The sequence below is a fragment of the Salvelinus fontinalis genome, chromosome 13, assembly GCF_029448725.1.
Source record: "Salvelinus fontinalis isolate EN_2023a chromosome 13, ASM2944872v1, whole genome shotgun sequence".
Taxonomy (NCBI): Eukaryota; Metazoa; Chordata; class Actinopteri; order Salmoniformes; family Salmonidae; genus Salvelinus; species Salvelinus fontinalis.
Window position 1 is genome coordinate 54,721,548 of NC_074677.1, and position 12,499 is coordinate 54,734,046.

At 43.0% G+C, this 12,499-nt stretch overlaps 1 protein-coding gene across 1 annotated transcript; it reads right to left on the reverse strand.

Moving 5' to 3' along the window:
• Nucleotides 1–7,949: 7,949 nt before the first annotated feature.
• Nucleotides 7,950–11,595, reverse strand: LOC129869067 (ras-related protein Rab-1B-like). The gene is made up of 6 exons (XM_055943546.1): nucleotides 11,247–11,595; nucleotides 10,661–10,733; nucleotides 10,463–10,558; nucleotides 10,251–10,346; nucleotides 10,029–10,160; nucleotides 7,950–9,846 (listed from the first exon to the last, which is right to left on the reverse strand). The coding sequence occupies exons 1-6, from the start codon at nucleotides 11,258–11,260 to the stop codon at nucleotides 9,652–9,654; spliced, it is 606 nt and encodes a 201-aa protein (XP_055799521.1). The 5' UTR covers nucleotides 11,261–11,595; the 3' UTR covers nucleotides 7,950–9,651.
• Between the last annotated feature and the right edge of the window lie 904 nt (nucleotides 11,596–12,499).

Sequence of the window (12,499 nt, forward strand, 5' to 3'; positions counted from 1 at the left end):
CCCGGAACATATTCCAGTCTGTGCTCGCAAAACAGTCCTGTAGCTTAGCATCTGCTTCATCTGACCACTTTTTTGTTGATCTAGTCACTGGTGGTTCCTGCTTTAATTTTAGCTTGTAAACAGGAATCAGGAGGATAGAATTATGGTCAGATTTGCCAAATGGCGGGCGAGGGAGAGCTTTGTATGCCTCTCTGTGTGTGGAGTAAAGGTGGTCCAGAGTTTTTTTCCCTCTGGTTGCCCATTTAACATTGGTATTACGGATTTAAGTTTCCCTACATTAAAGTCCCCGCCTACTAGGAGCGCCACCTTTGGGTGAGCGTTTTCTTGTTTGCTTATGGCGGAATACAGCTCATTCAATGCTGTCTTAGTGCCAGCCGCTGACTGTGGTGGTATGTGTGGTGGTATGTAAACAGCTACGAAAAATACTGATGAAAACTCTCTAGGTAGATAGTGTGGTCTACAGCTTATCATGAGATACTCTATATCGTGCACCAGCTGTTATTTACAAAAATACATAGTCCGCCGCCCCTTGTCTTACCAGACGCCGCCGTTCTATCCTGCCGATGCAGCGTATAACCAGCCAAATATGTTGATAGTGTCGTCGTTCAGCCACGACTCCGTGAAGCATAAGATATTACAGTTTTGAATGTCCCGTTGGTAGTTTAATCTTGCGCGTAGGTCATCTATTTTTTTTCTCCAAAGATTGCACGTTTGCTAGCAGAATGGAAGGAAGTGGGGGTTTATTCGATCGCCTACAAATTCTCAGAATTCAGCCCGCCCTCTGTCCCCTTTTTCTCCACCGCCTCTTCACGCAATTCACGGGGATCTGGGCCTGTTCCCGAGAAAGCAGTATATCGTTTGCGTCATGGTCGTCAGACTCGTTAAAGGAAAAAAAAATTTCTGCCAGTCCGTGGTGAGTAATCCCAGTCCTGATGTCCAGAAGTTATTTTCGGTCATAAGAGACTGTAGCGGCAACATTATGTACAAAATAAGTAAAAAAACAAGTTACAAAAACCGCAAATAAACAAACAACAACACATTCGGTTGGGGACACGTAAAACGTATGCCTTCTTCTCTGGCGCCATTTTTAAAACTCATGATTGGAGATATATACAAAGAAGAAGGAAAATATTGTGCATTTTACTTGAAATTCAGTCGTAATCGAAATAAAAGGCTGATAGGCACAGGGATAAGACGTTAAGTCGAAAGTACCTTAAAGGCCCAGTCAAAAATTATTTTTTTTATGTGTTTATATCATCTTGTACAACAGCTGATGAACTGTAAAAGTGTGGAAAAAGTTAACCAGTGTTATCTCCTGATAGTTGCTGGTTGAAAATAAAATCTACACAGGACCTTCTAATCAGCAGGTTTGAATTGAATTGAATGTCATTGAGAGAACAGAAATTAAATCATCATCAGAAAGTAATCATCTAGTTTTTCAAAAGTATCTGTAATGGGATTACAATATTTTAGCTGGTAATTTAACTGATTACAGTTTTTTTTGTAATCAGATTACATGCAACTGATTACATGTAATCAGTAACTCCCCAACCCTGCCGCTTAGGACTCCTATTAGACATACTGAAACAATTAACTAAAGCCATATGGTCAACTAATGGAAGGGAACAAATTCCCATTGATTTTGGTATGGAGTAAAGGAAAAATTGAATAATTATATCCACAACCCTGTCTCAAACAGTTTGCAATTAATAAGCAAATGTTTCCAGGGAATCAGTCTTTCACAAACAAGAAATCCACATTCACATTCAAAACTAAAAACACTCATTCAACATTGAAACCTTGACCGTGAACAGTAGTTTCATAGAGTTAATGTGTCCATTGTGGAATTCCCTGTTTATCATCCCGGGTTCCTGCTGTTAATGACGGGGGGCGTAGACGTCCCATCAGGGTGGCGTGTCAACATAATAGAGCTATAACGAGCTCCCTAATAGGACCTATTTATCACTATGGGAAATGTCCACACCATAGAATTACATGTAAAGGCTAGGATCTCTATGGTCCACACAGCTATCTAAGGCTGCAGATACAGCCTAGTGTGAGAGTACAAATACATGTCGTCCAGCTACAGCGGTGTTGAAGCCCCCCTGGGTTCCTGCTAGGAGAGATGAGTGGAGGCTCTGGGCTATATCTGCCTGTATTATAGTGTAAATGTTTTGAGTGCTGAGATGACAGATACCAGAATGGCAGATGTTTTCTTCCAGTCTTAACTCTGTTCAGTCTCAATTCTTGCGCAAAGAGGGGGAAATGGAGAACCTCCCCCAGTTGCAGTGCTTTATACGTCCCAGATAGTTGCAGATAGTTGCAGTGCTTAATACGTCCAAGATAGTTGCAGTGCTTAATACGTCCAAGATAGTTGCAGTGCGTAATACGTCCAAGATAGTTGCAGTGCTTAATACATCCCAGAGAGTTGCAGTGCTTAATAAGTCCGAGATAGTTGCAGTGCTTAATACGTCCAAGATAGTTGCAGTGCGTAATACGTCCAAGATAGTTGCAGTGCTTAATACGTCCCAGATAGTTGCAGTGCTTAATACGTCCCAGATAGTTGTGGTGCTTAATACGTCCCAGAGAGTTGCAGTGCTTAATACGTCCCAGATAGTTGCAGTGCGTAATACGTCCCAGATAGTTGCAGTGCGTAATACGTCCAAGATAGTTGCAGTGCTTAATACGTCCCAGATAGTTGCAGTGCTTAATACGTCCCAGATAGTTGCAGTGCTTAATACGTCCCAGATAGTTGCAGTGCTTAATACCTCCCAGATAGTTGCAGTGCGTAATACGTCGAAGATAGTTGTGGTGCTTAATACGTCCCAGATAGTTGCAGTGCGTAATACGTCCAAGATAGTTGCGGTGCTTAATACGTCCCAGATAGTTGCAGTGCTTAATACCTCCCAGATAGTTGCAGTGCTTAATACGTCCCAGATAGTTGCAGTGCTTAATACGTCCCAGATAGTTGCAGTGCTTTTTTAACAGGGGAAAATACTCCGATTCCTGGGCCAACACTGACATCTCTGTCCAACACATTATGATATATCTGTTTCCTTCATCAACATTTTTTTAGGCTAGCTATTAAGACTTATCTTTGGTGGGAAATTATGTCATCTGTGTTTGTGTATCAGTGGGTGGCTAAGATTGATAGAGATTGTGCTACTTGAGCAGTAATCTCCCAGAGACCGACTTGTTCTGTCGTTCAAACTTTCCCCCGTGAAGAGTTAATTGAAACGTTCTGATTATTATCGCCACCTCTTCTCCACACGTGATTTTGTCAACACATTTGCGACGGGGCTCTTGCTGCAATGCTAATCTAATCTTTATAGTTCTGTACGTTCTGTACTCACAGTTGCGCATATTTTATTTCACAACGCTACAGTATGATTAACGTTTAGAGTTTAAAGATGTATCACTTCGCTGATTTACAGTGAATCCAGTAAGACAGATTTACATGTGCAAATGATTACAGCTGTAGGCAAAAGCAGTAACATCTTCTGTTGCTGTGCTTTTCAAATGGCTATCATTCCTCCTCTCTTAAGTAACATTGAAAGGAAACACTGCAGTACGATAATTTTCTGGGTACAAAATGACTCATAGATCATTCATTTACCAGATGAGATAGCCTCAGCTTTTCCATATTTCACAATCATCAGTGTGTCTGTCTGTGCCTTTCTGAGTGCTGGAAGAAAAGGCAAAAAGGACTAGGTGAATGACTATAAAAGGACTATGTGAATGGATCATGGTAAATGCATTAACAATAGGAGGTGAAATGCCACATTAAAGCTTTACGGGAATCAAAGCCTCCGACTATTGATGGTTGCCTGTGGAAGTTCACAGACTTTCTCTCTAAAGGATAGGGTGGATGGTGCCCTTGATACTGGTTACCCTAAGAGATGCAAAAGGCCCAAGTTCACGCTCTACACTGTTCTCCTGTCAAAATGCTTCATTTTTCCGTAGTAACATATCGAGCTTCCTGTGTGGCTCAGTTGGTAGCTGTGGGTTTGATTCCCATGGGTGGCCAGTATGAAAATGTATGCACTCATTACTGTAAGTCACTCTGGACAAGAGCATCTGCTAAATGACTAAAATGTAAATGGTTGGTTCTGGAATAACATGCAATGGTCCTTGAGCATCACGAAACCTTTCTGTCTATAGAATATATTGTGCTAGCTTTGCATAATTCTTACCAAGTGATTCAACATTCTAGATTTTTAAATATTCCAGATAATTGTTTTGTTTGACAGGGGTTGACAGAGCTCTCTTGATTTTATTGACAGTTCTGTCTTGATTTGTTTAACATCTGTATGCCTTTTAACCTCTCTCTCTCTCTCTACTCTCTCTCTCTCTCTGGCTCACTCTCTCTCTTATTCATATAATAGGGGAGGGGACATTTATTTATATAGGCCATTATTATTATTCATTTTTTTTTAACAAAACCTCATGCACAGAGAAGCATGTACATGCTCACATACACACCCCACTGATCTCTGCTTGTGGTCCTGAACCCTCTGCCTGTGGGTCACTGGGATGTCTCTGGGGGCCCTTGGCCTGTGAACTGGCTATTAGCGGAGCTTGACGGTTGCCGTATGTTAATACACTCCAGGCAGTCTCCAGTTACTGCTCTGTGATGCGGCGTCTTTGACTTTGTGCTGTTGCCACAGTGCCTCATGAGGACGATGGAATGAAAGTTTCCTGGATCTTGAGTCTTCCTGAGCGGCCTCTCTGAGCCAGGTTCTCTCAATACTGAGAAAACAGAGAGAATGGAAATAAGACTATTTTTCAGGCTGAAAGCATCTTAAACCAATGCTTCTGAGTCCATTTATAGACACTCAAAAACGTATTTCTGTTGTTTGAACCCACATCAATTGATAAGTGTGGTTTTTATGTGAACCCACTCAGTTGACAAGACACCTTGGACAGAAACTGTCAGCTGCTAAACACATGCCTTACACTCAGGAAGAAGGAAAATGACCACTGAGTATAACATTCCAGTCCATTTAGAGAAAAATGTACATGACACAGGGTCAGTGCACAGCAGCCTTTGTGCATTGTACTGGAGAGCAGGGTTTCCAATAGCATAAGACACAGGAAATATTTTCACACATTCAGCAAATGTCTGGTCTTGCACAGCTTGGTTGTTATCACGTTTGAGTGTCTTTTCAACAAATTGTTTTTATCTGGTGGCTGATATTCTACCCACATTGCTTTGATTAATATACACTGGGACACAAAGAAAACGTGCAGCTCCTGTGGCCCTCTAGGACCAAGACGGGACTGGAGCGCAGTGGTCCACACTGACTAAACACCTCCCTCTGCAACTGGAGCCTGGACTTCCTGACGGGCCACCCCCAGGTGGTGAGGGTAGGTAGCAACACATCTGCCACGCTGATCCTCAACACTGGAGCCCCCCAGGGGTGCGTGCTCAGTCACTTCCTGTACTTCCTGTTCACCCACGACTGCATGGCCAGGCACGACTCCAACAGCATCATTAAGTTTGCTGGTGACACAACAATGGTAGGCCTGATCACCGATAATGACGAGACAGCCTGTAGGGAGGCCAGAGACCTGGCCGGGTGGTGCCAGAATAACAACCTATCCCTCAACGTAACCGAGACAAAGGAGATGATTGTGGACTACAGGATGCACCTGAGCTCAATTTCGAGTCTCATAGCAAAGGGTCTGAATAGTTATGTAAATAAGGTATTTCAGTTTTTTTTATTTTATACATTTGCTAAAATTTCTAAAAACCTGTTTTCACTTTGTCATTATGGGATATTGTGTGCAGATTGATGAGGAAAAACTTTTATTTAATCAATTTTAGAATAAGGCTGTAACGTAACAAAATGTGGAACAAGTCAAGGAGTCTGAATACTTTCCGAAGGCACTGTATATTTGTATTTTGAAGTGCATGCGTGTATTAAACGTGTCTGGTTTCAAGGCTTCTGTAGCTGTTTGCCTTACGTGCAGAGAGCAGGATAACTGCCAAAGTGTCTTCTTCTAGGTGCAGCTGTTCAATAACATGGTGGCAATGGGCTGCAATGGTTGATGTGAAACAGAGATGGGCACAGTAATAATGGTGGAAATGTCAAGCAGTCTACTAATGTCTATAAGCTGCATTGCTTTACCCACGCTAAAGAAGAGAGGGACGATGAAGATGGCAGTGGTGGGTCCAGTGCAGGGCACTAGCATGGGCAGCATACAGGCCCGGAACACCAGTTCCTCAGTCAGTGGTACCACCACCTGGTTCCCCAGCCACACCAGGTTCCCCCCACACACCCGCCCAGGACCTGGGGGTCTGCAGCAGGGTGAGTATCGTGATGGGTACAACAAACACATGCACTCATGGTCATATCAACACCGACACACCGCAGAGACTCACTAACACCAGGCCAACTCTGGAGAACTTACACACCAACACTAACAGTAGCATGCCAACAGACATATTGACGCTTATGCATGCTTGATCAAACTCACAGGCCTGATTTAATTTCTGTGGGGTTTTGCATAGCTGACTGGGTCAGGGGACCAAGAAGACGACATTTAGGATTCAACTTGAGGGATCAAAATGCAGTTGAGAATGTCATAGGCTACAGCAGATCCTACCGTACCCGCAAATATCACCCTGATTAATGTTTCAGATTTAGACTGTTGTAAAATAGCATGGTTTCATACTTTCACATTTATTGGTGTGGAAAGCAGGGGCGCAACTTTCACTGCAGACGGGGGGAGGACATGATTCTGAAATTGCATTTTCATCATTGGAATGTGATACAAAACGAGCCAACGGTCTACTTCATGACCACACGGACGCCTCCGAGTGGTCGGGTAGGCTGTTTGGAGTGTTTATCCAACCTCCACTTCTAAAACTAAAGTTGCGACCCTGGTGGGAAGTAGAATGTAAAACAGGCTCACTGCTATGGTGAGAATGGAGTCTTCCTGGGCCATACATCTATACGTCTACATTATAACAAATATATACCTTTTTCCCCCACAGTGCCGGCAACGATTTAGCTAAATGCATATAGGGGAAACACTGAATACTACACAATATTACACAATGGACAGATAACTGTGACCCAGTCCACACAGGTACTGTAGCTTGCTCCGCCACATACAGGTAACTGCCATAATAAAGGAAACACCAACATAAAGTGTCTTAATAGGGCGGTGAGCCACCACGAGCCCCCAGAACAGCTCAAGCCTTGGCATAGATTCTACAAGTGTCTGGAACTCTATTGGAGTGATGCAACTTTCTTCCTCGAGAAACTCCACCATTCGGTGTTTTGTTGATGGAAAACGCTGTCTCAGGCTCAGCTCCAGAATCTCCCATTAGTGTTCAATTGTGTTGAGATCTGGTGACTGGCACACACACACACTTTAAACCCCCCTTTCAAAGTAACTGAGACATCTTCTAGCCATGACAGCCAAAATAATGGGCAACTGGGCATTTTTACACATGACCTTAAGCAGGATGGAATGTTAACTGCTTAATTGACTCAGGAACCACCTGCTTTCAATAGACTGTATTCCTAATTTACTCCAGTGTTTCCTTTATTTTGGTAATTACTTATATATAAGCTATATATAAGTAAGAGCAGGCTAGAAATAAACAGGATAGAATGGACACCCTGCACACTCCATCCAGCGTCGACAAACTATCTCTACATTACCATCCTTGTGGCATACGTGTGTTGAGATCATGCTGTTTTTTTAAGTCATCCCGACATGAGACGGGGTAGGCCTACGAGAGCTAGAAGGTGAACGGCGTGAGCATGCACAACTCTCTGATGTCAGATGGTGTAAAACTCCAGCGGATTATCAGTAGCCTATAACAGCTTCAGACGAGCTACTGTTTCTGTGCTGACTGACCTCTACTGGTCATTACAGGTATAACATTCATCTGAAAAAATGTGGTACAAAACAGATACACAGTGAACACACAATAATGGCAATAATAACAATATACTTTATTACTATGGACTCCCAATATCTTCTGGGCATTAAGAGCATGTTACATTGTCCACAGCAAAGAAGAAATAACCATCATGCCGGAATCTTTCCATTATATCGCTTCCCTGACCAAAAGCCAAATTATTGAATTAGTGTATTAGAAATCATCTATTTTTCGTTTAAAGGGAAAATGTAAACCAGAGAGAATATATCAAGGAAGCCAACTATTTAAATGGGTCAAAATTCACTAAATGGAAAAACCCAGCAACCTTTTCCTGGTGTGTTTACCAACCAACCGCAAGATACTTCTTCATCAAAAAGGCAAGGATATCAATGGTGATGCTTAAGAAAGTGGAATTCCCAGACAGTCATCAGCTCTACAGTATTTACTCAGGAAAGCAAAAGTGTTCCTCTTGTTTGAAATCTAATACTAATTTGAGACCCCATACGAATGAGACGCTGGTGATTTTTCCTCTGAGGTCCATTCTCTCTCTTTCCCACAAACATGTCATTAGAAAAGACATATCCGAAACGACAAGTTTGAGCAAGCAGTTAAACGTGAAAACAATACACTCAAAAGCTAACTGTGGTAGGCTACGTAATGTGCCATACTCTCCCCAAAATATTGTAAAAGGTCTGATGGTACTGGTACAGCAGCATTGTGACTTGAGATCAAACTCAACGCTAAAGGATTGGACATGCCTGAAAACCCCTGGATGCTAACAGCCAGTTACCACTCCAGACAGAAAGAACCAAATGCTGTTGACCTTTGGTCTCATTCATCAAACAGCAATAACATACTCATTGCTTACACTTTCGGGATTAGAAGAGAGAGAATCAAAACAATCCAAAACCACAGTAGTAAAACCACCATGTGATAATAGTGTTATATAACGATGATTAAAACAGACATTAAAGATGTGGACGCCGTGATTGCAGATGTCCATTTGCCATGTTGTCCCCACTTTGTGAACTTTGTTTTGATAGAAAGCCTGTTATTTACTTCGCCCTGTCTTCTCTGTCTCATCAACAGCAACCCTATTACAACCTATATATTATGCGCATGGGCCCAATGACAACTTCCAAATCTGAATCTCAATTCCCGAGAGGACAGATGATACAAACGGCGCTTGTCTTCACTATTTCTCCTCTGGAGTGTGTCCGTGAAGCCTCTGGTTTAACTGTCACAATGATTCCTCTTACTTCACCTTCTCACCATCAGCGATCAGCAGTCTGACTAGGAACCACGAAGGCCATAAAGGGTAGTTATGTAGTCAGCCATAGTTGAAAGAACATCCATGATTTCTTTCGACCACTTGTGTGTGTGTGTTTAAACAGCCACTGCTACAGATAGATACTGGATTAGTGCTAGATTAGCTAAAAACATTTTTCATGCCTTACAAAGCCAACCACATTTATCAAAGATGATGTTTCCAATTCTGTGCACATTGGTGAATAAAATGAGAGTGTATGGGGGGGAAAGTGCTCCTTGGGCACAAACCCTTCTCACTTAATTATGGGCATAGGTCAAGATGAAAAAAAAAAAAAAAAAAAAAAAATGGAGGGGAAAAAGTCAGTCAGTTCTTGAAGATCCCACCACCTCCAACACCATATTTTCCTGTTCTGTCAGCTCCACCCCAGTACTGTCACTCTACCCCTGGGCCTCTGGAGGTGAGAGGAGGGGGCAGGGCAGTCCTAACAGCATCCTCCTCCAGACTGCCTTACTGGGGTGCTATCAATCTTCAGGTTGGGCTTGTCTCCTCCCGTCGTGGCCCCGGGCCCCATGCGCTTCTTAATCTCGGCCGCCATGGTCATGAAGGATTGCTCAACGTTGGTTGCGTTCTTAGCACTGGTCTCGAGGAAGGGGATGGATAGGGAGTCAGCAAATTCCTGTTTGAGGAGGGTGAGACAGGTGTCAATAACCAGTCTGACTGCAGTAGTAGGGTGCTTCCATTGCAAGTAAAACACAGTGTGTCCTAACAGTTGATAATTCAGCATGTCGACTAGAGTACACTTTATTCAAATACGGTGGTTCATCTGTATCAGATTCCGCATGTTTCCTGTGGACTCACCTTGGCTGTTGTGTAATCTACTACTTTCTTGGTGGTGAGGTCACACTTGTTACCCACCAGCAGCTTGTTGACATTTTCGCTGGCATAGCGGTCGATTTCCTGCAGCCACTGCTTTATATTGTTGTAAGACTCCTAGAAAATACCTCAGTTATATGTGGTCAATAAATAAACGTTTAACTCATAGATGTTAATGAATCTCCTTTGTGGATGGGTGTCACTAACCTGATCTGTTACATCATAGACAACGATGATACCATGGGCTCCTCTGTAATAGCTGGAGGTGATGGTGCGAAACCGCTCCTGACCAGCAGTGTCCCACTACAGACATGAGACAAGAAAAACAAGATGTTAATTAGCTAAAACACTACATGGCTGCAAGCATGAACTGCGATGACACTTCCCGATGGCTGCCAGGCCTGCTGGATTCAACTCACAATCTGTAGTTTGATAGTCTTGCCATCCAATTCAATAGTTCGGATTTTGAAGTCCACTCCAATGGTGCTTATGTAACTTTCCGTGTAGGTGTCATCCTGAAATGTATCATAAAAAAAAAAAAATACACATATCAACAAACTCGCACAGACACACAGTATCCAAACGTTGATTGAAAGCTGAAAACTGATCGTTTTTACCGCAAATCGAAGCAGGAGGCAAGACTTGCCCACCCCTGAATCGCCAATCAGAAGCAGCTTGAACAGGTAGTCACTAGGGAGAAAAAAGGTTAGAGGCTATCAAATAATGGTTAGAGACTAACATATATATTCTATCAAACCGCCAGCATTGACTTTCATTTAGGTCTCTGACGAGTTAGGCTAGTTTATACGCATTGCTGTCATTTCCATCTGAAATGATGTTATTATAGCTAACTACAGCTGTAAGGGTGTACGATGAAATGTACAAGAGGAAAACGTGAAAGAAAGAGAAAGGTGACAAGACCCATATCTCCACTCCAGGTCATTCAACAAACTAGCTAACCAACGTTAGATCAACAATCTTGTGCAATTTTATGTCAACATAGCTATTGGTATGATCATGACAACATTGTAACTACCATGTAAAACAACCCGATATCATAGCAGATGTTCGGAACAAATATGTAAACAAGTGATGACGCAATATATTTTGTTACGCGTTTGAGTTAGCTAGCTACGTCTCGTCATCCGCGGTTACTGGACATGAAGTTAACAAAAACAACTAAATATCACAAACTTCACTCACTATTCGGGATTCATGGTGTGTCCGAAATACGTGTTTTCTCGGCTCTTGTCTGGGTCACACGCGTATCCTCTTGGTAGCTAGCTAGCTGCGTTGCTAACGCGTAGGAAGAAAGAATACTTGTTGTTAACGACGTTAGCTAGCTCCACAAACCGCGTTTGGCAAATTTTTCTACAAATTCACGAGCCAGGAGGCTGTGTATAGTTTGTTGGTTCGGTGAGTAAGTGTTCAGAGACTAGAACTCGTTTTGTTGCTTGATACACATTCCTTTCTTTCGCGTGTTGTTTTCCTCTCTGTCTCCCTTTTTACTTGTCTTCCCTGGTCTTTTGCGGCACTGTGCGCAGGTGTCATTGAGTGATGACGTCAAATCGTGGTCCTACACAGGTGGGAAATGTAGTTCAGCCAAAAGCCCTTCATATGTTCTCTGGTTCAGCTGGCTCCGGGGATTCAACTGTGGCTTGTAACAGTACACTGACACGTTCTTACCAAAGGAGACTTATTTATTAGTCATGCACAAATGTAATAAATATACTGAACAAAAATATAAACGCAACATGTAAAGCAGTGGTTCCCAACCATTTTCGTTTACTGTACCACCAACTGTGGTACAGTAGCATACCACCCTGCATACCACTGCTGGCTTACTTCTGAAGCTAAGCAGGGTTGGTCCTGGTCAGTCCCTGGATGGGAGACCAGATGCTGCTAGAAGTGGTGTTGGAGGGCCAGTAGGAGGCACTCTTTCCTCTGGTCTAATAAAATATCCCAATGCCCCAGGGCAGTGATTGGGGACACTGCCCTGTGTAGGGTGCTGTCTTTCGGATGGGACGTTAAACGGGAGTCCTGACTCTCTGAGGTCATTAAAGATCCCATGGCACTTATCGTAAGAGTAGGGGTGTTAACCCCGGTGTCCTGGCTAAATTCCCAATCTGGCCCTCAAAAAACCATCATGGTCACCTAATAATCCCCAGTTTACAATTGGATCATTCATCCCCCTCCTCTCCCCTGTAACTATTCCCCAGGTCGTTGCTGCAAATGAGAACGTGTTCTCAGTCAACTTACCTGGTAAAATAAATAAAAACTGTATTTTGCTCTGCCTGCATTACGCCTTAAGTACCTCCTCATGTGCATTTTACCAGTAAGCCTATGGTCTCAGGAGTCTTCTCAAGTACCCCCTATGGTTAGGCCAAGTACCCCCAGGGGTCCTAGTACTACTGGTTGGGAACCACTGATGTAAAGTGTTGTTCCCATGTTTCAGG

What these genes read in the sequence shown, in the direction of transcription:
- LOC129869067 (XM_055943546.1), bottom strand. An exon ending in GCCTCCTGCTTCGATTTGCG is followed by an intron (nt 10,559 to 10,660) that starts GTAAAAACGATC and finishes GATACATTTCAG; the next exon opens with GATGACACCTACACGGAAAG. An exon ending in TAGATTACACAACAGCCAAG is followed by an intron (nt 9,847 to 10,028) that starts GTGAGTCCACAG and finishes CTCCTCAAACAG; the next exon opens with GAATTTGCTGACTCCCTATC.